Source organism: Saccopteryx bilineata, chromosome X, assembly GCF_036850765.1.
Source record: "Saccopteryx bilineata isolate mSacBil1 chromosome X, mSacBil1_pri_phased_curated, whole genome shotgun sequence".
Classification (NCBI taxonomy): Eukaryota; Metazoa; Chordata; class Mammalia; order Chiroptera; family Emballonuridae; genus Saccopteryx; species Saccopteryx bilineata.
Window position 1 is genome coordinate 140,009,155 of NC_089502.1, and position 24,031 is coordinate 140,033,185.

Genomic DNA, 24,031 nt, shown 5'->3' on the forward strand with positions numbered 1-24,031 from the left:
TCTGAAACCACTTTGTTTCTTCTGCTTAAACCTTTGTTTTTATATCTTGGAGAATTTCTATTAGTTTAAAAACCATACCAGTTACCAGAATATTAAAACATATTCTAAAAATAAAGATCTTAAAATTTTTTGCTGACAGAATTAGCAAGACAGTGATAACATGTGTGCACTGCGTGCCGATGGAATAGATAAAATGCAGAGGACTGGGTAAGGATGCGAATGGTATTGTGTTTTGACATTTGGTTTGGAAGTGCTAAAGGAAGCCACATGGCCACTTCTGTGTTCTTTCAACTCACCTCTTTCTACTCTCATCTGCTTAATAAGTTATTGGTCACTGGCCATGCACTTTTCTCGTCTATAACTTTCAAAACATTCTCTTACATAAAATTAATTTTTACTTGTCTTATTTCTAATGCTTTGTCTTAAATGTAAAGAAAGAAGGAGCACCAAGAGTCAGCGAACTTTGTCATCTCTTGCATCCCAGGATCAAAAATAACTGTTGCTGCACTGTTTGGAATAAAAACGTTTCAAAGGACCTTATATACAGAAGTGGTTTGTACAGCCTTCTCTGCTGAATTCATGCCAGGAGATATTTTTATCCTGTAAGGAAGTCACCAAAAGCTTTTTTCAACTCCGGTCTGTAAGCCTCTGTAACGCACAGCTGACAAATACTTGTGCCCATGTGAGAAAGTGCGGTACTCCTCCTGGTGGTCAAAGAGCAAAGCTAACCAGAGTGCTCCTTCTGGGAGAGCGTGGGTAAGGAGATGTAAATGCTGCCTTACCCTTTTAGCCCGTTTCTTGTGAAACTTGTATCTCAATCTCTTTGGTTGCTTTTGCTCTTTGGCAACTGACTTTTATGTTCTGAGGTTATTGGGGTGAAAGGGAGTTAACGAACTGACATAACATTTTGCTTTGGAGACAACTTAAGAAACACATGTATGTCTTCAATGAAGGTTATTTCAGAATCACAACAATATGTTGAACATATTAGTCATGGAACTAGGTTTTAAGCTTCGTGACTATAGAAAGAGATGTTGGGTTTATTTTATTGTTATTTCCTCTGCACACTGTAATTTCTCTAACTCAGTAGACAGAAACTGACCCTTCTGTGATAAACAGAGTTTGGAGGATGTTGACTCATACAAAGACTATTTTTAAAAAGAAACTCACTACCCCTTATTGAATCCTGCTTTGGGGCTAGGCCCATGCTACATGATCAATACATCCTCGTTCAATTGGTCCTTACAACAGCCGTATGGGGAAGGCACAACCACACTTTTAAATTAGTAACTGGACACTGCACCGGAACTGTAATAAAATAGTTCATCTAGTCTCCATTTCAGATTTTGTAAAATTCAGAACCTATCCTCTAAGTCAGTGGTTCTCAGTGAGGCCAGTCTGGCTCCCTGAGGACATTGGGTGATATCTGGAGGACAATTTGGTTGTCACACCTGAGGAAGTGCTACTAGCATCTCGTGGGTAGAGACCAGGGATGCTGCTCAACATCCTTTGGCATCCTACAGTGCACAGGACGGGCCTCACAACAAAGAATTATATGGCTTCCAATGCCAGTAATGCCAAGGCAGAGATATGCTCTAAACCGGTGTGGTCTGTGGGACAGCAGCATCTGCCTCACTTGGTAGCTTGTTAGAAATGCAGAATCATGGGCCTCAGCAGACCTGTTAACAGGAAATCTGGGGGTGGGACCCAGGAATGGGTGTTTTAACACGCCCCTTGGGCTCTTCTTGCATACTCAAGTGGGAGAAGCTCTGCTCTAAAACATCAAGTCATTCTGTGTCTTACTGAGCTGGACACCATTGTCTGGTTTCCTCGCCTCTTTTCACTGTTTCATTTTCAAATACAAGTTTCTCTTCAGGCATCCAAAAGGGGAAAATGTGGCGGGCACTAGGGACAGTGTGACTCATGGGGAAACCAGCCCGACTGCAAATCTAGGAGCCATGCCCAGCCGCAAAGCTATAGGGGGTTCTTTTTTCTTCTTTTCTCTGCCTAAGGAGGGAACTCTTTGAGATTCAGTTCAGGTTAAAAAAATTGTCAACATATATGCTGGTTGTGTTTTGGGTTTTATTATCTGAAATTAAACTTACAATCGAACTTAGTAAGAGCCCTTGAAGACGACAAGAACCACAGAGAACTAAATTGCAAATTACAGTTTCTGATTTACTGGTTGCCCTCAAATAAATCTCCCACTCTATATGTGCATTTTTTGAATCATGAGTTGTCTTTTGGAGAGCCAGGGGAATAGTTATTTTGACACAGGTCTGTCTTCAATAATTGCTCATGACTTGGTTGTCATATGAATTTTGTGAGGACTACATGATAGGCAAGGCTGCATTGTAAAGAATAAAAACTGTCAGACAAAACATGTGTTTAGGTAGTTTGTGCTATAATCCTGCACCATTCTCTAGAGGCCCCATTCTTTTAACAGCACTGCTAGAACCTAAAAAATAGGATATTTTTAACATTTGAAAAAAAAAAATCCCCTAATTTAGTCATTATATTGATTGACTTTTTTTATTTCAGGAGGTTAAATATTTTTGGAAAACCTAAAGAAGTCATTCAAATTTGTATATATTTTTTTCCTTCACCATCTATATTGTGACTAGAAAAAAAAGAGTATTCTTTTAAAGTATTAAGCATTATACATAAGGTTGGCTGCATTTAAGTCCTCCAAGGTGGGCCTGGCTGGATAGCTCAGTTGGTTGGAGCATCATCCCAGAGAGCAGAGGTTGCCAGTTCGCTCCACTGTCAGGGCACATAGAGGAGTAGATCGATGTTCCTGTCTCTCTCACTTTTTTTTTCTCTCTCTCTCAAATCAATAAATTAAGGAAAAAAGTGTAAAAATCCTGTAAGGTGGTAGAAAAATCCCTGACCGCTTTCTACTGTGATCCAGACAGAATAATATAGCTGGGCTGCTCAGAAACCATCTTTTTAAAAATAGCCAAGTTCAGGGAGCAGCACTAGATAATGCCATCCTCAACAATTCCCTGATAAAAGGGAATCAGATTGATGTATCTTACTTATGGTTTCATTATTTTGATGGCAGGATATTTACTGGAAACAATTCATCCTGTTGCTAAGTGGTCAAAAGTATGAATCAGAGAACCCACAGACTAACGTATATGTAGAAGTGCAATAAGAATTTCAACAGATAATTAATTCACTGTGCCATTTGTATCCCTCTGCGTAAGGTTGCTATGACTTTGCTAAGTGAGGGGAGAAGGTCAAACCGTGTTAGCTGAGGGTTTGAGGGTAGCAGCATCACTGAGGAATTGAATCTGGAATGAGCCTTCGTTGACCAGGCACAGCTAAGGAAGGCTGGGGAACAGGCACAAGAGCTTTCCAGATCACTGAAGTTTAACCCTGCCAGGATCAATTTACATTTTTCCTCAAAGTTATCAGCATAATCTATTGAACAAAACAAACCGATGAGCCAAATGGAAACGGAGGCATGGGCACAGGAACAGAAGGACAGCGTCAGGGGAGGCGGGCTGGGGGCTGACGGACGAAGGCGAAGGGATTAAGCAAAAATAACATGTACATAATAGCACGGGCACACAGACAACACTGCGGTGGCAGCCAGGGGGCAGGGGGCAGGGGCTAGTGGGGCAATGGGAGCGGAGAGGGACTTTGCTCAGGGTGATGGGCACACAACCTGGGCCGTAGATGGTGTTTTATTTGAGTTGTGCACTTAAAACCTGCATGGTTCTGCGAGTCAGTGTCCCCCCAGCGAATTCATTAAAATAACCCCGGAACAGGAGGGAACCCACACCAAAACCAAACCAAACCCAGTGGTGTGTGAAATGTCTATGTAAGAAGCATGACTGGCATACCCACCTAGAGCTGGGCACACCACGACCAAGCCACACGCCTCCCGCCTTTGCCAGCTGTGTTCTGAGGGCAGAGTGGTCTGCGGACCACCCATCATGGAGGAGCAGTCGGGGGCAGAGCGCGGGGGCCACAGCGGGCGGCGGGGGCAGACCCTCCGAAGATCACCTCTCCTCTCTCCATGCACTCATCCTGCGCTGTGCCTGGTACTTGGCGCACTGCTGTGTGGACCGGCCTTCAGAGAAAAGGGCCTGTGGGTGTGTGGGAACGTTGGCCTACTCCCAGAGGACTGGACAGTGCCGTGGACCCGACTGGTTCCTTCTTTCCCCTTCCCCACAGCTGTCCCCAGCCCTTCCCACAGGCGCCATGCCCAGCTCGGAGGGCAGGACGCAGGACTGCCCCAGGGAACCAGATCGCCATGCTCGTTCCCTAACCAGAGTTGTTAACTCACTATCGAGCTTGTCAACTCTGGCCAAGGGGGCATCTCAGAGCTTTCTGCTCTTGAAAAGAAAGTTCACCGGAAAGTTTTGGGTTTACTTCTAGATGTAAGATTATCTTCCAGATAGCTCAAGCCCCTAAATAGCAGAGAAACAAGTAAGTAGAGGCATTTGTGTCGTAATTTTTTCAAGGGCCTGAAGGAATAACTAGCTTTATTTTGTTAAGGGGCTTTATTTGTTAAATCTCAAGGCACATGTGTTTTTTTGTTTGTTTGTTTGTTTGTTTTGTTTTTTGGTATTTTTCTGAAGCTAGAAACGGGGAGAGACTGTCAGACAGACTCCCGCATGCGCCCGACCGGGATCCACCCGGCATGCCCACCAGGGGGCGACGCCCTGCTCACCAGGGGGCGATGCTCTGCCCCTCCCGGACGACTCTAGCGCCTAGGGCAGAGGCCAAGGAGCCATCCCCCAGCGCCCGGGCCATCTTTGCTCCAATGGAGCCTCGGCTGCAGGAGGGAAAGAGAGAGACAGAGAGGAAGTAGAAGGGGAGGGGTGGAGAAGCAGATGGGCGCTTCCCCTGTGTGCCCTGGCCGGGAATCGAACCCGAGACCTCTGCACGCCAGGCCGACACTCTACCACTGAGCCAACCGGCCAGGGCCACACATGTTTTTTTAGTACGTAAGATTTTTAATTTTTTAATTGAATTTATTGGGGTGGCATCAGCTAACATAATTATACAGGTTTCAGGTGCCCAATTCTATGACACATCTCTGTACACTGTACTGTGTGGTCACCACCCCAAATCAAGTCTCCATCCATCACCATTTATCCATTTATTCCCCCAAAGCCTCCTCTACCTCCCCCACCCCCGCAGTCACCACACTGTTGTCTGTGGCCATGAGTTTTTCGTTTTTTGTCCTTTTTAGCTCAATCCCTCTACCCCCTCACCCATTCCCCACCTCTGACAGCTGTCAGCCTGCTCTCTATGTATGAGTCTGTCTATTTTGCTTTTTAGTTTATTTTGTTCATTAGATTCCACATATGAGGGAAGTCTTACGGTACTCATCTTTCTCTGACAGACAAGTTTCTATTTCACTGAGCACACTGCTCTCCAGGTCCATCTGTGCTGTTGCAAAAGGTAAGATCACCTGCTTTTTGATGGCCACATAGTATTCCATATGTAAATGGACCATGGCTTTTTTATCCACTCATCTACTGATGGCCATTTGAGCTAGTTGCCAATCTTGGCTACTGCAAATAACGCTACAATGAGCTAGGGGTGCATCTATTCATTGAAATTTGTGTTTTGGGTTTCTTCAGATATGTTCCCAGAAGTGGCATTGCTGGGTCATACAGCAGTTCAGTTTTAATGTTTTTGAGGTAACTCCATACTGTTTTCCACAGAGGCTGCACCAGTCTGCATTCCCAGCAGCAGTGCAGGAGGGTTCCCTTTTCTTCACACCCTCGCCAGCACCGGGATATTCTATCCTTTCCTATGCCAGACTCAGCAGCGAGTAAGATAATGCTAGGGAATCCAAGTGACAGAGTAAAGATAAACAGAGTATTCTTACGAGCTCTGGTCTACCTCAGTCATCGCTCTGGTGTGAAACCAGCACATTAGGTAGGGAGTATCATAGCAATGAAACAGGACTTTTCCACGAAGTTTCAGTGTCTTATACGTTCCAAGGCTCTGCAACATGTAAAACTGGATTTCTCATGAGCACTGACACAGGGGCCATTGCTTTTGGCCACTTGTACTCAGATGGGATATGTTTAAAGAGACATTGTCACTTTATTGTGTCCCTTCTAAATTTATATCATATTTTTTGTTTTCTTGTTTCATGATATATCACTATATATTTATCCCTTTTTTACTTTCTTTTTTTGCTCTGCTACATACTTCCTTTTCCCTTCATTATTACAGTCCCCCCCTTTTTACCATTTTGTTTGTTTCTTATTTATTTGCTCTTTATGGCTATTTTGAACTTGTTATATCTTCCTGTTCCTTTCGCTCTAATTTAACTTTATCACTTTCCTTTGAACCCACGTGGTCTCTATTTCTACACAGCGTTGGCCCAATCTCTTTTTCTGTCCTCTTCAACTTCCCCACCTAGCCCTTGTTCTTGTCTAGAACTCTTATCTCTGCTCACACCCCGTTTCCCTCTTGTGGTCTTCAGCCCCGGCTGGGGCATTTATCTTTTAGTGAACAGGGGAAGCTGCCAGTGCTGAGACCACAGTTTAGGCTTGTGTGGGTCTGCCTTAGGTTGGCCTGAATTCTGCCCCTGACCTTGACCCTCCAGAGCTCCCGCTAAAATCTCATAGGGAAACCTTGAAAGGAACAATGTGCATAGGCATTAATTGCACATCTGTAAATATGTATATGTGTTGAATAAGAAGGAGTAGAATAAAATTTGAAGTGATCTAAATTGTTCAGCATCGATTCCATTCTTTTCAGTGTAAATTTTACTATATGAACAACACCACCCTGGCCCTTAAAATATAAACATTTCATGTCACTGATTTCCCAATTTATGTTTGTCTGTTTTGTATGATTCTAGAAAAGTGAGCATTTTATCAGTTGCAGAATTTTCACTTATGGACATTGCCAATAATAATGTTACTGATAATGAAATGGCATTATACACGTATAACTGAGGTAGGTTCTTACTCTTTTTAGACCATAGACCTAATCCTTACATAATAAGATCTAAGTTATGCATTTTCTCTCCAGAGAAATGCACATGCACAAGATTTTGTATCCAATTTTTTGGGGGGGGCTCCTTTAATAAATTCACTCGACAGATATAGATTGCACATATACAAAGTGAAAAAAAATAGAAGTACTGTTCTAGATGTTATGGACACATAGTGAGTAAAATAATTAAAATGCTTCCTTTTAAAGAGTTTAGAGTGTAGAATCAGGAGATTGGCAACAGATCAGTAACAATATAATGTGCCAGGTGGTCATCAGTAAGATAGGAGGACAGGATGATGGAGTGGAGTTGGTGGGATGAGAAGGGAAGCTTTCTCAGAAGGTGGTATTTAATCAGAGAATAACATAAGGGGGGAGCTGATATTTAAAGGATGAGTCAGCCATTGTAACAGCTTGCTATCACTTAGGTTCCTGTGTGGGAAGTCAATTTAGATAGTCAGACAAGGCCCTTTTGTCTGTTAATGCGAAGAACTCGTTTTAGTTTAAATTCTTACACATTAAGCCGTGAGTAACCAGAAACCAGCACATTCCAAGGAAGTTATACTCTTCCCAATTTATTTGGTTTGCCAATTTGACCAAGCAAACATACAACTATCTATTGAAATCACAGCTCCTAAGATGGTATTAGATTGCCCTGGGGAATTGAGAGAAGAAATTGCAAAGAAATTTTGGAAAGGAAATTTTGAAAAGCACCACCTTAAATTTTTATAGCATCTAGATATAAAACGTCCAATAGAAATATTTGAGATGCTGGAAATATTGTATATCTGCTGTGTCCTGGTGAATGACCTTCCTTAGAGGTTTTCCTTTATAGCCATCAAGCCCCTGTTGTTTGAAAAGCCCAAGGGCCAGAAAAACAAATCTGAACCCTAGAGAAGTGTGTAATATTTCAAGTACGGCTCCCAAATGCCAGGCAAAGTAAGCCATAGTCCTCCTGGATCCACTTTTGAGTTTTATTTTATTTACAATATTTTACTTTTGATTGAATTTATTGCGATGACATTGATTAATAAAACTCTATAGGCTTTGGGAAAGCTGCTGCACGTTGGGCTTACTCCATACTTGTAGCACAGAGAAGGCACCTAGATTGGTGACTCAGTGAAGGGAGCAGTGTCCTTCGTGAGACCCTAGTCCTCAGATTCAGCAGGCTGAGCTCTAAAGATGTCTCCTCAGGCTTGTATTTGTATCTTGGGATAATTTCCATGGGTATTGGTCTTGACTCTGTTATTTTTTGTTATATAGCTGGAAGGCAGATAATTGTTTAGTCTCGATTAATAGCAAGAAACTGCTTCTACATTGGAGTATCAATCAGAAGGGCGGGTATTGCTCCTTCTATACAATGTCAGTCAATTTAGTCCTAGTTCCATTTCCTAGAGGAAAGAAAAGTTTGGTTACAAGCACTTTTATTTTTCAGCATTCAGAATCCTACTCCAAAGGAAATAAATCACAAATCACATTTGAGGTCTTAAGGAATTTTTGAAATCTATGCACCAAATGAGATCTGTCAATGTTGAGTACAACAACAAATATATATATATATATATATATATATATATATATATATATATAAAATTCTACTTATTGTCTCAATAAGCAAGCCCTCCTTTCTGTCATTCTACAGTTGGGTCAATCTTTGTTCTGAACGTATTTTCTGTTATAGATGTCCTTTGAAAATGACCTGCCATCGGGTGTCAAGGCAGATATTTCAGGATACAGCATGATTAACCTCAGGAAAATTGGCCTGGTTGTTCTGTGAGCTAAATAAGTCAATGAATGAAATTATGAAACATTATAGTAAAGCAAACTTCAAATTGTAGGAGGTGTGACTTCAGTCTCAGTATCCACTTTTACAATGACTAAGTCAAGGATTAAATTGTTAAGAAAATTATCCAAGTTCCTGATCTCACTTTTCCCCTTCCATTGTTGACTCTATCGATGGGATTGATAGAGAGCACACTGGACCTATATTAGGACTGACATCAGAAGAAAGAGAAATGCTTATTACTGGAGAAGACTTTAAAGATGAGGAAGAAGATAATAATAATTTCGATGACTGCAACAATGATTATAACCACATATATATTTTTTTATAAATTTTTATTAATTTTAATGGGGTGACATCAATAAATCAGGGTACATATGTTCAAAGAAAACATGTCCAGGTTATCTTGTCATTCAATTATGTTGCATACTCATCACCCAAAGTCAGATTTTTTTTACCACATATATTTAAATAGCAAGTTTATGTTTACAAAGAGCTATTTTAATCCTCTCACTTTATGATAGTTAATACAAAGGTTCTAGTTATGTGACTTTTGCAAAGCCACAGGAAAGAAAGTAAAACTGAAATACTCGGAATTTTGCCTTCTGATATACAATTAGAAAAAGAAAAAGAGACAAAGTTTAAAACAAGTAAACCTAGTTTTAAAAGTTTTTTTTAATATCCTTGTTTTTCTAATATTTACTTTGTTTCTTCTGCTGGTAATACTGGGTGTTAGAATAGTATATCCAGTGGCTTTCACCCGCTGGGTGACTAACTTTCTCATGGACTAGCACAAAATTTCTGGTGGACCGACAGCAGTCCATGGACCAGTGATTGAAGACCACTGGATGTGGTTGAATTGCTCCTGCCTGTCACTAACGACACAAACAAATTGGGGGGGGGGCAGACATAGCACCGAGATTGGAATCTGCCCGAAAGACAATTGAACATCTATGAACTAGAGTTAACCAACAACTTTCAGCTGAATATTTGTTCCTGCCTCTCGAGTGGATCCGACCAAACCCTGACTGTAACTCCTGTGTGTACTGACAACTTGACAGCATAGCATCCCCAAGCAGACATTGTTTTTAGGTATTCACTGTTCGAAACATGGCCCTGCTCATTTAAGGTGCGAATGAAATGGGAGAAATTGCAAGGAAGTGCTGGCTGGAGTGGAAAGGGAAGAAGGCAGACTTCACTTTGATGATGAGGAGGAGGAGGATGTCACACCACTCATTTGATCTTTTACAATGAGTGAGGACAGTGCTGTTTTATATTTATTGTCTTATTTAATCCTCACATCATCCCTCTAAGACAGATAGCATTCTTTCTATATCATACGTAAGAAAATTCGACCTTAAAGAAACGCAGTACCTTATTTAAGGTCACACAAGTGATAGAGGCAGGATTTGACCTTAGTGCCATGGCATCCAAAGTGCATGCTCATTAACACTGACAGATATTATATCATAATGGCTGGTCTCTAAGTCGTGGCTCATTAAGAGCCCTTGCTGACCCTAGCTGCTCCTAATGTGGCCCTCACACCAGCAGTATCAGAATCACCTGGGAGCCAGTTAAAAATGAAACATCTCTATCACCATTCCACATTGGCTGAACAGAATCTGAATTTGCACAACAGCCCCGGGATGAGACATATGCACATTGGAATGTGCCTACTAGCCTTGCCTAGATTGTGCCTAGATGACCCCTACCCAGGAGTCTAAAGGTCAAACACTTGATCATCAAGGATGGGAACTAGGAAGCGAACAGCACCTTAGCATCTTTCTTGCAATGTAAAAGAGGGATTTGCCTGGACTGAGATCAACATATACAATATTATAGAGGGTCTCTAGGGAGCCCAGGGGAATAGTGGATGCAGGTTCATTCAAATCAAGGCATTTTGAATGGGAAAAGGTCACTAGTAATAATGACAGTGGAACATTAGACAGGAACTGGAACTGCCCTAAACAAACTGGGACCTGTGATAACACCTAAATCTTCTTTGATGAGAATCCATCAAAATATTAGGATTCTCTAGTCTGTAAAAAAAATAAAGGCAGAGATAGGTAGTTTAAGGTGTACAAATGAAAAAGAGTGACAGTTACTTATTTATTAAATGATATTATTCCAGAAATATTTATTAAGCCCCTCTTCTTCGCCAGTATTTTATAGGCGATAAGGATATAGAAGTGGGTGTAATATAATAGAACTGAACAGGACTAGATAATTCCCTGTAAGCTTGACAGCAGCAATATTAGGAAACATGATTATAGAATAAGAGTTAACCTCATGAAAGTCACACATTGAGAGCATCTCTGTTTTCTTGTTAATCCAGTATCTTAATAAGTGACATTGTCTAACATGTTTTATTGAATTTATTGGAGTATCATTGATGAATAAAATGATACAGGTTTCAGACGTACAATTCTATAACACATCATCTGTGCATTGGAGTGTGTGTCCACCACCCCAGGTCCAGTCTCCTTCCATCACCGTCTGTCCCCCTTTACCCTCCTCCACCTCCCCCAGGCCCTTTTCCTCTTTTAATCGCCACACTGTTGTCTGTGTTGGTCAGTTTTTTTCTTTGCTTATTTTAGAGCAACTTTAGATACATTCATGGAAGATGAATTCAAATTGATAATTAGGCGGGTTGAGAAGTCAGTATTGGAGGAGTGATAAGAAAGCTATTTTAGATGATTACAAGATAAACTTTCCCTCTCTGATACGTCACCTGGACCTTTTGATAGATATGGAACCTTGGCTGTGATGAAATGAAACACATGTAACCTTTGGAGTTCCTCATCTTTTGTGGGTTTTAGAATGGAGTATTTATCCTAAGGGTTTGTTCACCCTGAGCTGTACCTCGTAAGTAGAAAGTACAACGAGTGCATCTTCCACATGGAAAAATAAACAGCAACATCATCTTTTGTAAACAGTAATGCAGTATGCTCAGTGAGATTTACAGATGCATCCATTTAAATAAACAGTGAGAATCCTTATTAACCCTATCATGACCTGTCACCATGAATACTACATAAGAAGATTATTTTATGACCACCACTCTTTCCAGTGCCTAGAACAGAGTCGAGCACTTAGTAGAAAATGAATAAAAATTTGTGGCATGAGTAAATGAATCAGATGGCATTTCAGAGATACTGAAAAAGACAAGTAGTATTAGTCGTTTCTAGTTTAGTTTTTTTCCCCCCTCAGAGCACAGAATTGCTCCAAGGCAGCTCCCGTAGATAGCTCAGGTCAATGCAGGAAAGCAGGAAGGAGAGGGCACGGGTTGACCTTGTGGCTTTGCCAACTGTCTCTTCTATTCTGATTTTGTTTCCTTCATTTGGAGAAGCAGATGTGCCTGACTGATAGGGCAGAAGCCTGGAAGCCCCAAGATCTGGAGGTAATAACATCCTGGTCTCTCAAACTTCCTGGGTGATTCATTGGCCAGCTTCAACTACGAGATCCATCACTTCCAGAAACCCAGCCCCCTCAGCTCTCTTGTGAGACGGGCTTATGATACAAAGCAAGTAACTATAATTAGCAAATTATAGACAGCCACATTGTTTACACTTAATACTTTGTGAGCTTAAAACAAACTAATTCAAAGCTTAAAATAGTCCTTTGTTACAGCTAGTTCCATGTGAAAGTACTAGGTCAATTTGTCCTGTGGTAAAAGATGTATCACAGATGAAATTCAACTAAGCAGCATAGGCCCCATTTCATCCTATGTCAAAGGCAAAGTTTCTGTTTCCCTGTCTAAATTCCATGCAGACATGCTTCCTCAGCATCCACTCCAAATAGACTCACCTTACTCTTCTCTAGTTTCAACCTCTCATCTGCACACTCAGTTATCTTCTCATGTAAAAACTCTTGCTTGAGCAAGCCTCTCCTGAAAGCCATATCTTGGATCTTTTACAGCTAAACCTCTTGTTAAGAGTAGTTTGCCACTCAAAGCTACTTCACATACTCATCTCTTTCTGGCAGCTGGCCTCCACCCCGTCACTCTTTCTTGAATCTCCTTTTTCCAAGGTTACTGAAGACCTCATCACCAAATTCAGGAAGATGAGTCCTTCCTTATTGCACTTAAACTCTTTGGCATTTTAATCCAAACTCTATTTCTCCCTGGCAACCTCTTTTCCTCCATTTCCACAAGTCCTTTATTAGAATCTTTTGTGTTTTGGGGAACAGAGACATGCTTGGTTATTTCAGGTAGTAAAACTTCATTGCAAAATTTACGAGGGAAGGAATGTAAGAGGGGGAGAGGATCTTAGCCTTTGGGAGAACTAGAACGCCACTTCAGAAAGGACTCAACAGGAACTCACCACTGTGTATAATACGAATCTTTAGCAATGTTAGACATTTACCAGGCTGTAGACTGAACTTTACTCACTAAATAGCAATTTCAGTCTCTCTCTTTCCCTCCTCCTCTTTATCTCTCCCTCCCTCAACCCTCCCCCAACCCTCCCCTCTTCTTGACCCATTTCCTCTCTCTAGTCTCAGATACCTTCTCTTGACTTTCCTTCTCTTTCCTTCGTGGTTTCTATTCATCGGTATCATCCACTGTCTCCTGCTTTCTACTCTTTGACTACCCATTTGTTCCTTGGTATCCACACTTTATTCTATTACTTAAAACGTTGCTATAGTTAATATATTTGCCTTTGGCTGCTTCACTACCTTCTGGAACTAGGTGGATTCTAGTTTTATATGTGCATGTGTAAATGAATGAAGGAATGAAGGAGAGAAGAAAGTAATGAATATAATTTTCAACTGTATCTATTCATTTCATTTTTGTGTCCTCGGTGGCTGTCCATGATAAGATATTGCCAGTTATTGAGCACCTACTGAATACCTGACATCACGTTCTCTACCTATATATCTGACCTTCACACACTTCTAAAAAGAGATAGCTCTCCCCCTTGTTACACATAAAGAAACTGTGGCCCTCATTGACTAAGTTACTTGCTCCAGATGACAATACCAGAAATAGTGAAGCCAGGATTTCAAAACTAATATGATTTTAAAGAAATATTTAATTATCTGAGTAAATGAATGCAACATAGTTTTCTGCATTCATTTGAAAATAAAACAAGGTATAGTTTGATAGTAGCAATTAAAATAATAATTGGCTGACCTGTGGTGGCGCAGTGGATAAAGCGTCGACCTGGAAATGCTGAGGTCGCCGGTTCGAAACCCTGGGCTTGCCTGGTCAAGGCACATATGGGAGTTGATGCTTCCAGCTCCTCCCCCTTCTCTCTCTCTCTCTCTCTGTCTCTCTTTCCTCTCTCTCCCTCTCTGTCTCTCTCTCCTCTCTAAAAATGAATAAATAAAATAAATAAATAAAAAAAGTTTAAAATAATAATTGGTTGGTCTTTTATAGCTCTAGAATTTTAAGCTTGTAAAAGTACAGACCAAGAAGGAAAAATAACTGTCCTCAAATTTGGAAGACCTACTCGACAGATCAAGTAAATTAGGGGGCATTCAGGTGTAAATAACATAATATTCCCCCCACACCATGCTCAAACGGGAATGGAGTTGCTGTCTGACACCATGAGAGATCCACAGTGGTTTGGGATCCATGTACAGACTATTAGGGAAGCACCGCTTTTCCCCTGCAGGGCAGTGCATTGAGATATAACAGTTATCAGAAGAAGTATACGCCATCTCTTTCTTTCTATTTCTTAGTGAAGTTGTCTGTTCTAGAAGCTTTTTCATAGGTCATTGGCTGGAATTAAGACATAGGCTGTGGCAATGACTGCCAGTTGCAGCCCCTTCCCCCTGTCTTCTCCCTACCTACCTTTGCTGCCTCCGATATGGCTAGCTGCGGTCATCTGACAAAAGCCCCACCAGGGAGGGCTGCCTGTTGGCCAATGTATAGATATGTTGTCCAGAGTTCAAGCAGCTACATTGGACCTGAGGCAGGGCAGGGACAAGTAAGCTAGGGACACTTCATCCGTGATGTCATTGTGGTGCCCAAGGTGGCCTAACACCTGATTTCTTTCTCCCAACAGGGAATTATACTTGCATCTTATTTAAAGCCACTGTAATTTTTATTTCTTGCTCTTTTTGTAATTGCAACTGAACTTAATCTGACATCCATTTCCCCTCTGAAAACAGTCCCGGCAAATGGAATGGTATAATCACAACTGATTAAAGGTAATGGAGCACTAGAGGTGGAGCCAGGGTTTTGGTCATCTACCTCTGTCACACAGAGAAAGGTTGAATGGCCAACAATATCAGATGGGCAAATGGCTGTTGGGTAGGCAGCTACCTCAGTCTGCTAACAAAGTTAAGTAACTTTTATAAGGTCACATGGGTAACTATTGGTAGAAGAGAAGTTCCAACTCAGGTTGTCTAAAAAAGAAGTTCAGTGAACTTATTTTTACCAGCTGAGTTTAGTTGACAATTTATCATTATTTTATAAAGGTTATTTATATCAAGGAGATGGACACCCCAACTGTTAAACATCCGTTGCTTACTTAATTCCTCCTTACTAAGATACAAATGTTTAGCAGTTACCTTTGCATTGATGAGAATTATATGCCTGTAGGGAAAGATTCCAGTCACGTGGAAAAACAGCAGAGAGAGGGCCATGTCAGACTTATATACCTGGTCATGAGTAGTAAGTAATGTGACAAAAATTAGCCTTGTTATTCTTGTTTGCCTGAGTTGAATATTGAGATCGCTGTATTTCCCTAGCACGTGGACCAGGCAGGGAGTGGACTGAGGTGAACTGAAATTGTTTTGAGCTGTGGGAGGAAGGCAACCCAACTGTGTGTCTGTGGGCTTTCAAAAATTTGAGGGCAGTTTGAAAAACAGCCCACACTGCACCACACACATGAGTTTCCTTGTCAACACCATGCTGATGCTGACCCCAGAGGTTTCACTTCCCTGAACATACTGCCCATCCACTTGGGGATGAGGCATAGCCCTTTGATTTCCAGGGCGGTGGCCTCCTTTAGTGATTTGTGGAAGTCAGTAGTCATCTCAAAAAAGCGACATCAGTAGGAATGCCCCTGATGGAAAATCTTCTGCCTCAACATAATTATATATGGTTTTATTTTTTCTTCTTTTTAAAGGGGCCTTCGAAGTGAAGTTTCAGAGGGAAACAGTGCCTTTATTATAATTTTTATATATCTCAGTCAACTGAAAGGGTGGGAAAAACATTTTATGATGTGGACAGTATTCGTATAAGATTCAAAGGTGAATTTGATCTATGTGACTGACTGACTGATAAATAGCTCATGGCCTCGAATAGCAGTGGATTTCACAAAGTGATTTCACTGAAGCCAAAGGAGGCAGGATGAGGGAGGCAAAGTGGAAGTCTACACAGTTCCTGGAAAAGCATCTTCTTAGAACACACAGAAAGGGGCTCTTTAAAGTGCGAAGCATTGCATGTACAATTATAGTGTTTGCTAATGCTTATGCTAAGCTGATGAGGGATTTTTATTGCACTGGAATATGATGGTAGGAAGTTTGGTACTGATGCGCATTTTGAACAGCCTTCTATGAAGGTTAAATAAGATTTGAAAGTTATATTGACAATACTTACGAGCAAGACTGGTTGGTTGCCTTTCATCTTTTGCCTTTAATCTTCCTTAAGGGCAATTAATTTGCAGAATTAGTTTGTTAATTATAAATAATTTCCTCTTATTAGCTAATGAAATTTCTTCTTCTGTTATTCAGAGTAATTATGTGTTCCTCAATGTAAAAAAGAAAAATGGTCACATATGAAAGTAGCTTTATTCTGACATCACTAATTCAGGTTGGTCCATTTGTCTCAGAGAAGATGGACGTGACACGACCAGGTTTTGGGGCAAGCAGATAGTGCTTCTCAGTACATTGATACTACCATCTGTCAGAGGACTTGACATTTGTATAAGAAAGAACTGATTGATGATACCCAGTACCTGAAGTGTTTGCTCTTTTAAGAAAATACTATAACAGATGCTAATATAATTAAGTATTATTAATTAAGGGAGAATTTACCCATTCTGTTATATACAGAATTTTCCCAAATTAAGATGAATTTATTTTTCAAAACATAAATACCTAAGATTTAGTTTTGACTCTTTGAAGGACTTTGCATTAAATTGTTCATAGACATGAATGGATAATTTTTATGATGATAGAATAGAATTAAATATCCCAACTGATTTTTCTATTATAAAAAGGCAACAGAATCACTAAAGTATAGGAGAATTAACAGAAGAATTGAGATCACTCAGGGCTACCCGAGGAAAACAATTAAAATACAGTTAGAATAATCATATGACCTAAAAACCCCTCTCCTAACTGTTTTCCTATAAAAATGAAAACCTACGTCCACACAGAAACATTTACCTGAATGTTCATGGCAATATTATTTCTAGTAGCCAAAAAGTAGTAACAATCCAAATGACTACCAGCTGATGAATGGATGAGCAACTGTGGTATATACATACATTACAATATTATTCAGCTTTAAAAAGAAATGATAAATGCTATAACATGGATGAACCTTCAAAATCATATGCTAAGTAAAGAATTCAGACACAAAAGGCCCATACTGTGATTGCATTTATATGAAAATCCATAGAGACAGGAAGGAAATTCCTGGTTGCCTGGGACTGAGGGAGAGTAAGTGAAGAGTAACTGTTATTGGGTATGGGTCCTTTTGGGGGGAGGATGATAAAAATGTTCTAAAATTGATTGTGATGATGATTGCACAACTCTATGAATATACTAAAACTCATTGGACTGCAAGCTTTAAAATGGAGAATTTTATGGTATGTGAATTGTCTCAATTTTTAAAAAGAAGATATAGCTAAGATCTCAGTTGATATAAAATCTTATCAACTAACCACAAATCATATCAGATTTGGAGACCAATAAAGACATGATCAAAATCATGAGTGCACAGGGCACAGGGTTCTCTAACTCCATCTCTCATCTGACTCAAAAAGAAAAAGAGTTTCCCACCAGCTGAACGGGAGAAAAGCCAGGGATTCTGTGAATCAGAGCCACTTGGATTTCGTCCATTCCCATTGCTCTGGAAGTGATTAAATCCAATGATGAACCAGTGTCTGCAAAGGATGATGCATTGTGTATATGTCTGTCATTTTGAGATTAATTATAAAAGGTAACTAAAAAGAAATGACTTCCCAATTCAGTGCAATTTGGGATTGGTTCATAAGCATAACACCATTGTAATTAAAATCCACAATGAAATATTCAGAGACTCCAGGAGCGAAAGCCATGGCATTCTCCATTAACCAGAACTGTTATCTACTTTCAGATAATATTAGCTGTGATGAAATTCCCCAGCAATAAAAGGTGAAAATGAATTAATGAGAGGCACAGGCTCTGTCAGTATTAAATGCATAACCAACATAGCAACAGAGAGATAAAGAGGATATTTGAAAATGTACTCCCTCCAGCAGAACATACAAAATATGTTCTAATCTTGCTTTAACGCTATCATTTCCCTTATTTCTGGGTCAAGGTGATGTGGCTATTCTGTTATTTAATTTTTAATAAATTCTTACTTTGTTTAGATGTAAATCTTCTAGAAATTTTGTTAGATATTAAAAGGTATATATATATCATATATATATAAAGGTTTATGTATATACATATATTGAAATACAATACTGCATCTTACAATATATCAAATGATTATATTAAATCATTATAATATTGATGTGCAGTCTAACAGAATTCATTAATGTCCTATTAGACAAAAGAAAAGTATAATATTTTTTAAAAGAAATTTAAAAACTTACAGCAATCAAAAGATTTAAGAAAAAAATTATATTGATGCACTTCAATGATATTTTGTTACAAAGTAGGGAAAACTGTGCTTTTATTATTCTGATGTCCAAATACTTCCAATTAGGTTAGGGTCATAAACCCTAGTAAAAGCAGTCAAGCAAATAGTCACCTTGCCAAACTTGAATTTCCACTGTTGGCTAACCACTCCTCATTCTTTAACCTGAATCCCCTGGAGAAAAATCAGAAAGTTAACCAAGCATCAAGTGGCCAGTGAACTCCTGCCATGTGTCTAGTACCTAAGGTGCTGTAGGGAACGTAAAAAAGCATACGGCATCGTTTCATTCTCCAGAGGCCGTGAACTAGCCTGTAGTTCGCTGGGGATGATGTCTCCTACTCCAATGTCATCAGAATAGTACCAGCCTTAAACAAAGTTTTGAAATTTGGTTCAGGCCTTTATTAATTAATTAGCATGCATCTATTAATTGTGGAGGCTGCAGCATCTGCTCCATTCCTCAGCCACCCAGAGCCAGCAACAAACTTCTCATCTTCTGTTGCTAAGCATCCCCGTGGTCTCCCTTAACAAACTCTTCCATCTTCTTCATATCTTTCATGGAAACTTAATGCAGGAGAATTGAATTACAATAGTGGGACCTAACAAGGTCATGTTTGTCCTCTCACCCAAAGCAGGAGTCTTTTTCATACATTGGGGATGGATGATCAAATACTTACCCGCATGAACCTCTGAGTGTTAAGAGCCCCCTTCCCCATAGATCACTTAGTAGATCACTTATCCTTGGGTAAAGGTTTTCTTTAGAAAGAGACTCTTTGGGAAAGGCTCAGACCTACTTCTGGAATTGCCATTCAGTTCTCTGCAATCTTTCTTGGTAGACTATGTCTACTAGTGAGTTCACCTGACCACTATTCAGATAGTATTTTAAGCCAGCATTTCTGTTACCCCATATCTTAGCAATTCCAGTCTAAACAGCCTCAATTCTTTTCCCGAACTTCGAAGTTTTGTTAAATGACAGTGTTTCCAGAACCTTCCCCTCCTCATCCTCACTGCCCGCTTCAGGGCTTGCTGGGTGCATCAGCGTCTTTCAAAGGTGTGGCCTCCAAGGTGTAGTTTGGGGCTTTACATGTGCTCTAGCCTGGGTGGAGCCCATTTCATTAGCACTTACCTTGACTTGGATTATTCTTTTCTTGTAGCCCAGGTTTCTGTTGCCTGGTTTAGCACTTTTATCAGACTTCATTTCAGCTTAGTGGACCATCTAAGAGCTCTACTTCTTCCTTGAGTCACCTCTCTAGCTCCAATTAAGTTTGTTACTATGTGAACACAAATGTCTAATTTTTTTGAATTATTGTTTTTAGTCTCATTCTAAACTTGTGTTCTAATTAAATTATTAAAATAAATTTAATCAATATTTTAAGACCCTAGTTTTCTATCTTGGTTTATGATCTATTCTTCCTAGCTTAGTGTCACCTGCAAATTTGATAAGCATGACTTATACCATATGTAAATATTTGATGAACATGTTAAGCAAATGCCTAGTATTGTAGATTCATCCTCTTTATTAAATAGTACCTGATAGTCAGAGTTCTTAAATCCATCTGAATGTATAACTATTTCTGCTACATTTTACTGTCTGGTCCACACATTTTCCACAAAAGGAAATTTGTTAGTACTTTACTACCATTTATCTAACTAACCCTTTTGGGGTCAGGCTCCATGGTAATGGGAGAAAAGTGACTACTATATGGCATGCGAGGTAATTATGTTGAGAATGATGATCTATCAATCAGGGCATCCTATGTAGAACAACTCTATGTTACTTGTGTACACCTTTCAGTTTACTATCCAAGGTCACATTCCTCTGCTAACTATAAATCCATAGTTAGTAGTGCTCATTTTATAATAAATAATGGTGGTGGTGGTCATACTGGTGCTGATGGCAGTGGTGGTGATCATGGTGGCATTGATGGCTATAAATATAGTGGTAGTGATGGTGGGGATGGGGAACATATATTTAGTTCTTTTCACATGCTGGGCTTCATTGTAAGTGCTTTACAATTATTATGTCATTTAATCATCACAACAATTTTGTGGGCTACGTGTTGTACATCAACCCTGACAAGTGTGGACATTGTGGATATTTATAACTGTTATATTCGCTTTGGTAGATACTGGAAACCAGTAAAGAAGTAAAAGGTATTAAAGGTTAACCACTGTGTCACCCTGCCATTATTAGGAAAGATCAAGTTATCCCAAATATTACCATTTTTTAGCCAGCGGGCACCAAAAATCCAACCTGTTTTGTTAGCTTGACAACAACAACAACAAAAATTAAGTTCTTTGTCATTTCAGGTATTCTAAGCATCTGTTTGCATGAAAGGTTTGCCTGATGCAGTCACAAAAGTTTGATGGGTCCTTAAACATCCTAGGCAATGAATTTTTTAGAAAATGGCTGCAAGGCACACCCTCTTCAATAATGACGTCAAGGAGAGTGAGCAGAAAATGCTGAGAGGAAGCAGAACCACCAGGGAAGAGAGAATTGAAACAAAGAATGAGGGATCAGGCAAAAATTCATCTGGGCCACTTACCACATTTTCTGACTACTAAACTGTTTGCTCAGCTACCAAGAAATAGGTGTTCCCCTTGGGGTACTTAGCCTAGACTGACATACCCACCACCCATTTAAAACATTCAGTTTAGTCTAAGTATCACTGGTCCCTGAGACAGATTGTTTCTGTCAAACAAGGGGACCCCAGCAAATATCTCAACACAAAATACTTCTAAGTATTGGTTAAGACTGGTAAACTTCCTGAAAGGAAGGAATTTCTTTCTCAGGGTATCTTGACATTAGAACTCTCCCCATCACACACACACTGCCTTTATTTTAAAATACTTCACCTGGGAGAGCACACTGTGTGGAATTAATACCTTTCTTGTCCACAGCACCATGCAGGTAACCTAAATGCATTGGGAAACTTTTTTTTTGCCTTCTTTCCAAATGCTTATTTGAGAACACTTTTGCCCTGGCCGGTTTGCTCAGTGGTAGAACATCAGCCCCGTGTGTGGATGTCTTGGGTTCAATTCCCAATCAGGTCATACAGGAGAAGTGACCATCTGCTTCTCCATGCCTCCCTCTCTTCCTTCCCTCTCTCTCTCTTTCTTCACTTCCCACAGCCATGGCTCTATTGGAGCAAGTTGGCCCCAGGCACTGAGGATGGCTCCATGGCCTTGCTTCAGGTGCTAAAGTAGCTCAGTTGCTGAGCAACAGAGCAACAGCCCCAGATGGGCAGAGCATCACTAGTTAGGGTACTTGCCAGGTGGAACCCAGTCAGTCAGAGCATATGCAGGAATCTGTCTCTCTGCCTCCCCACTTCTGAAGAAAAAACAACAACACTTTTATGCATGGTTTGCTTCTGTGTACTGATCACACTGAACAGTCCAAGTAGCCACAGCTACCCTGGAGGACAGATCTTTTTATTGAAACTTCTATAGTGTTGCCAAAAATGACACTTTCCACAGCCAGGACAGATGTGCATAGTTGCAGCCTACCTTCAATTTGGAAGCATGTTAGTGAGGCAGCAATTTCTAATTAACCACCCACAAATGGATGTGTACTAAGCAGGCTTGATAATACACTTTGAAAGCATTTTTGAAGATCAGTTAACATCCATAATGTGTATAGATATAAACATGTAAACTGTATATAGACATCAATCTGACTGAACATAATATATATATACATAGTATATAATTTTTATATATGTATATTGGTATTTTATATGCCAACTAAAAGATCATTCTCAGACATTTATTCTTAAGGAATAAATCTTACTTCATTTCAGACTCCTCCTGGGTGCTGGAATATTTTATCTTTGGGCATGATTAAGTACAAAAATGTAACACCGAAAATGAAATATCATTAATGGCTCTGTACTAGAGGATTGTGGGAGATTATTCAGGTGGGCTGTGCTTTCTCTTCTGGTCTCCTCGCTGGAGGACAAGTCACTATACTGAGCTTAGCTCCTGTCTTTGCCCTTGCCCTTTGATTAAAGACTCTGATGAGCTGACTTAAGACATTACATTTGGGAGGCCCTCTGCTCTTCCACACACTACTCTGGCCTCCTGTGGCTCCTGTGCTCTTTTTGAAGGTCTTGGCTACCTTCAGTTGAATAAACTGAAGTTATACTGGACGTACCTGCTTTAGCATGACCATTGCTTCATTTGGACTGGCTAACAGTGTATATTTTTATGGCTCCTAGGCAGTAAATATCCTTTATTTCCTAGCAGATTCCAATATGCTAATGTAATCATCCAACATCTCTCTGTTGCATTGTTAGCTCTGTGTGTGTGTACAAATTATTTGAATTTGTAATTCACTAATTTGTACCAGAACTATTGCTTTGCAATTGGTGAGAACAGTATCCTTTGTACACATTAAGTTCCACTGATTCAAGAGGACTATTATATTATTTATATAAAATAGTGAGTCTTTCAGTTGATTCCAACAGGATGTTAATGAGGCCCCAGGTCGATTCCTGATTACAACTCTTTCATTTCCTGTCCTACAGTTGTTTTGTTGGTCTGAGGGTGGCCAGTTGGAAATGTGGCTGAGTAAGTTCAAACCAATCCCCAGAACAAGAGCAACTGTTAAAGTAGAGAGCTCAAGCCTGGGTCACAGTTTATCTTTTCCCCAAGAAAAGACAAAGACATTTGTGTATAAATGAAAACAGATTTGCACAGAGTATTGTAGAGTATGTGTATGTGTACTGTGTATATATTTTTGTGTACGTGTGTGTGTTGGGAGGGTACATCTGTTGTCATATTAATGATGAGAGCAAAATACACCCATTAGTTACCCTGAAGCAGGTTGTGTGCTAAGTGTGGACCTGCTATGTGTTTATCTGTGCAGGGGATTACTATAATGATCACCCAGGCATTTCCAGAAGGGAAAGGTGAGGATTGATTTGCCAATGCCTAAGGATCTCCCAACGTGTGGTCTACACCCATGTATCAGTGAGCTGTTGGAGCCTCAGCAGGAATTTTCCCACAGAAAGGATGTTCTAACTGGCAGACTCCCAGGACCGCCCACAAATCCATTTAACCATAACAGAGTTGACGGGCACTGTCAGGGATGGAGTTGGCTTCCAAGTGGGAAGTTAGCCTAGTATTAATAGCACAGTTCCAGCTGCACTGTGGGACCAGCAGACTTCTGATGGACTGGCCTGGGAACCGTGGCACTCTCTGTAACATTTATGGGAAATGGATTCCTTGGTTAGCATGGTGGGAGAGGAGTACTATAGTGCTATGAGAACCATGGATTCCCATTTCCCCCTCCTCTAAACCACCACCAGTGCCGGTGTCCGGCAGAAGAAGACCAAGGTGAATCCTAGGGGAACCCTTCTCCTGCCTCTACGTCTGGGGAGAGCCTGCTCTGGTCCTGGTTCGGCTCCCTTGGGTCAGCTGTTGCCATGTACAGGATATTTGTAAGTTGGGTGTTTCTAGGTCACCTGTAT

At 40.3% G+C, this 24,031-nt stretch overlaps 1 protein-coding gene across 3 annotated transcripts in view; it reads left to right on the top strand.

The window, feature by feature from the left end:
- ARHGAP6 (Rho GTPase activating protein 6) overlaps positions 1 to 24,031 on the top strand; it is a 460,565-nt gene that overhangs the window by 249,639 nt on the left and 186,895 nt on the right. The window contains exon 1 of one of the 3 annotated variants that reach the window (XM_066249700.1): positions 23,787 to 24,001. The exons of the other annotated variants lie outside the window; for them this stretch is intronic. Coding sequence (XP_066105797.1) covers positions 23,987 to 24,001 — 15 coding nt within the window. The 5' untranslated portion in view covers positions 23,787 to 23,986. Of the gene's footprint in view, positions 1 to 23,786; positions 24,002 to 24,031 lie in introns of those variants that run through there. 3 annotated transcript variants of the gene reach the window in all.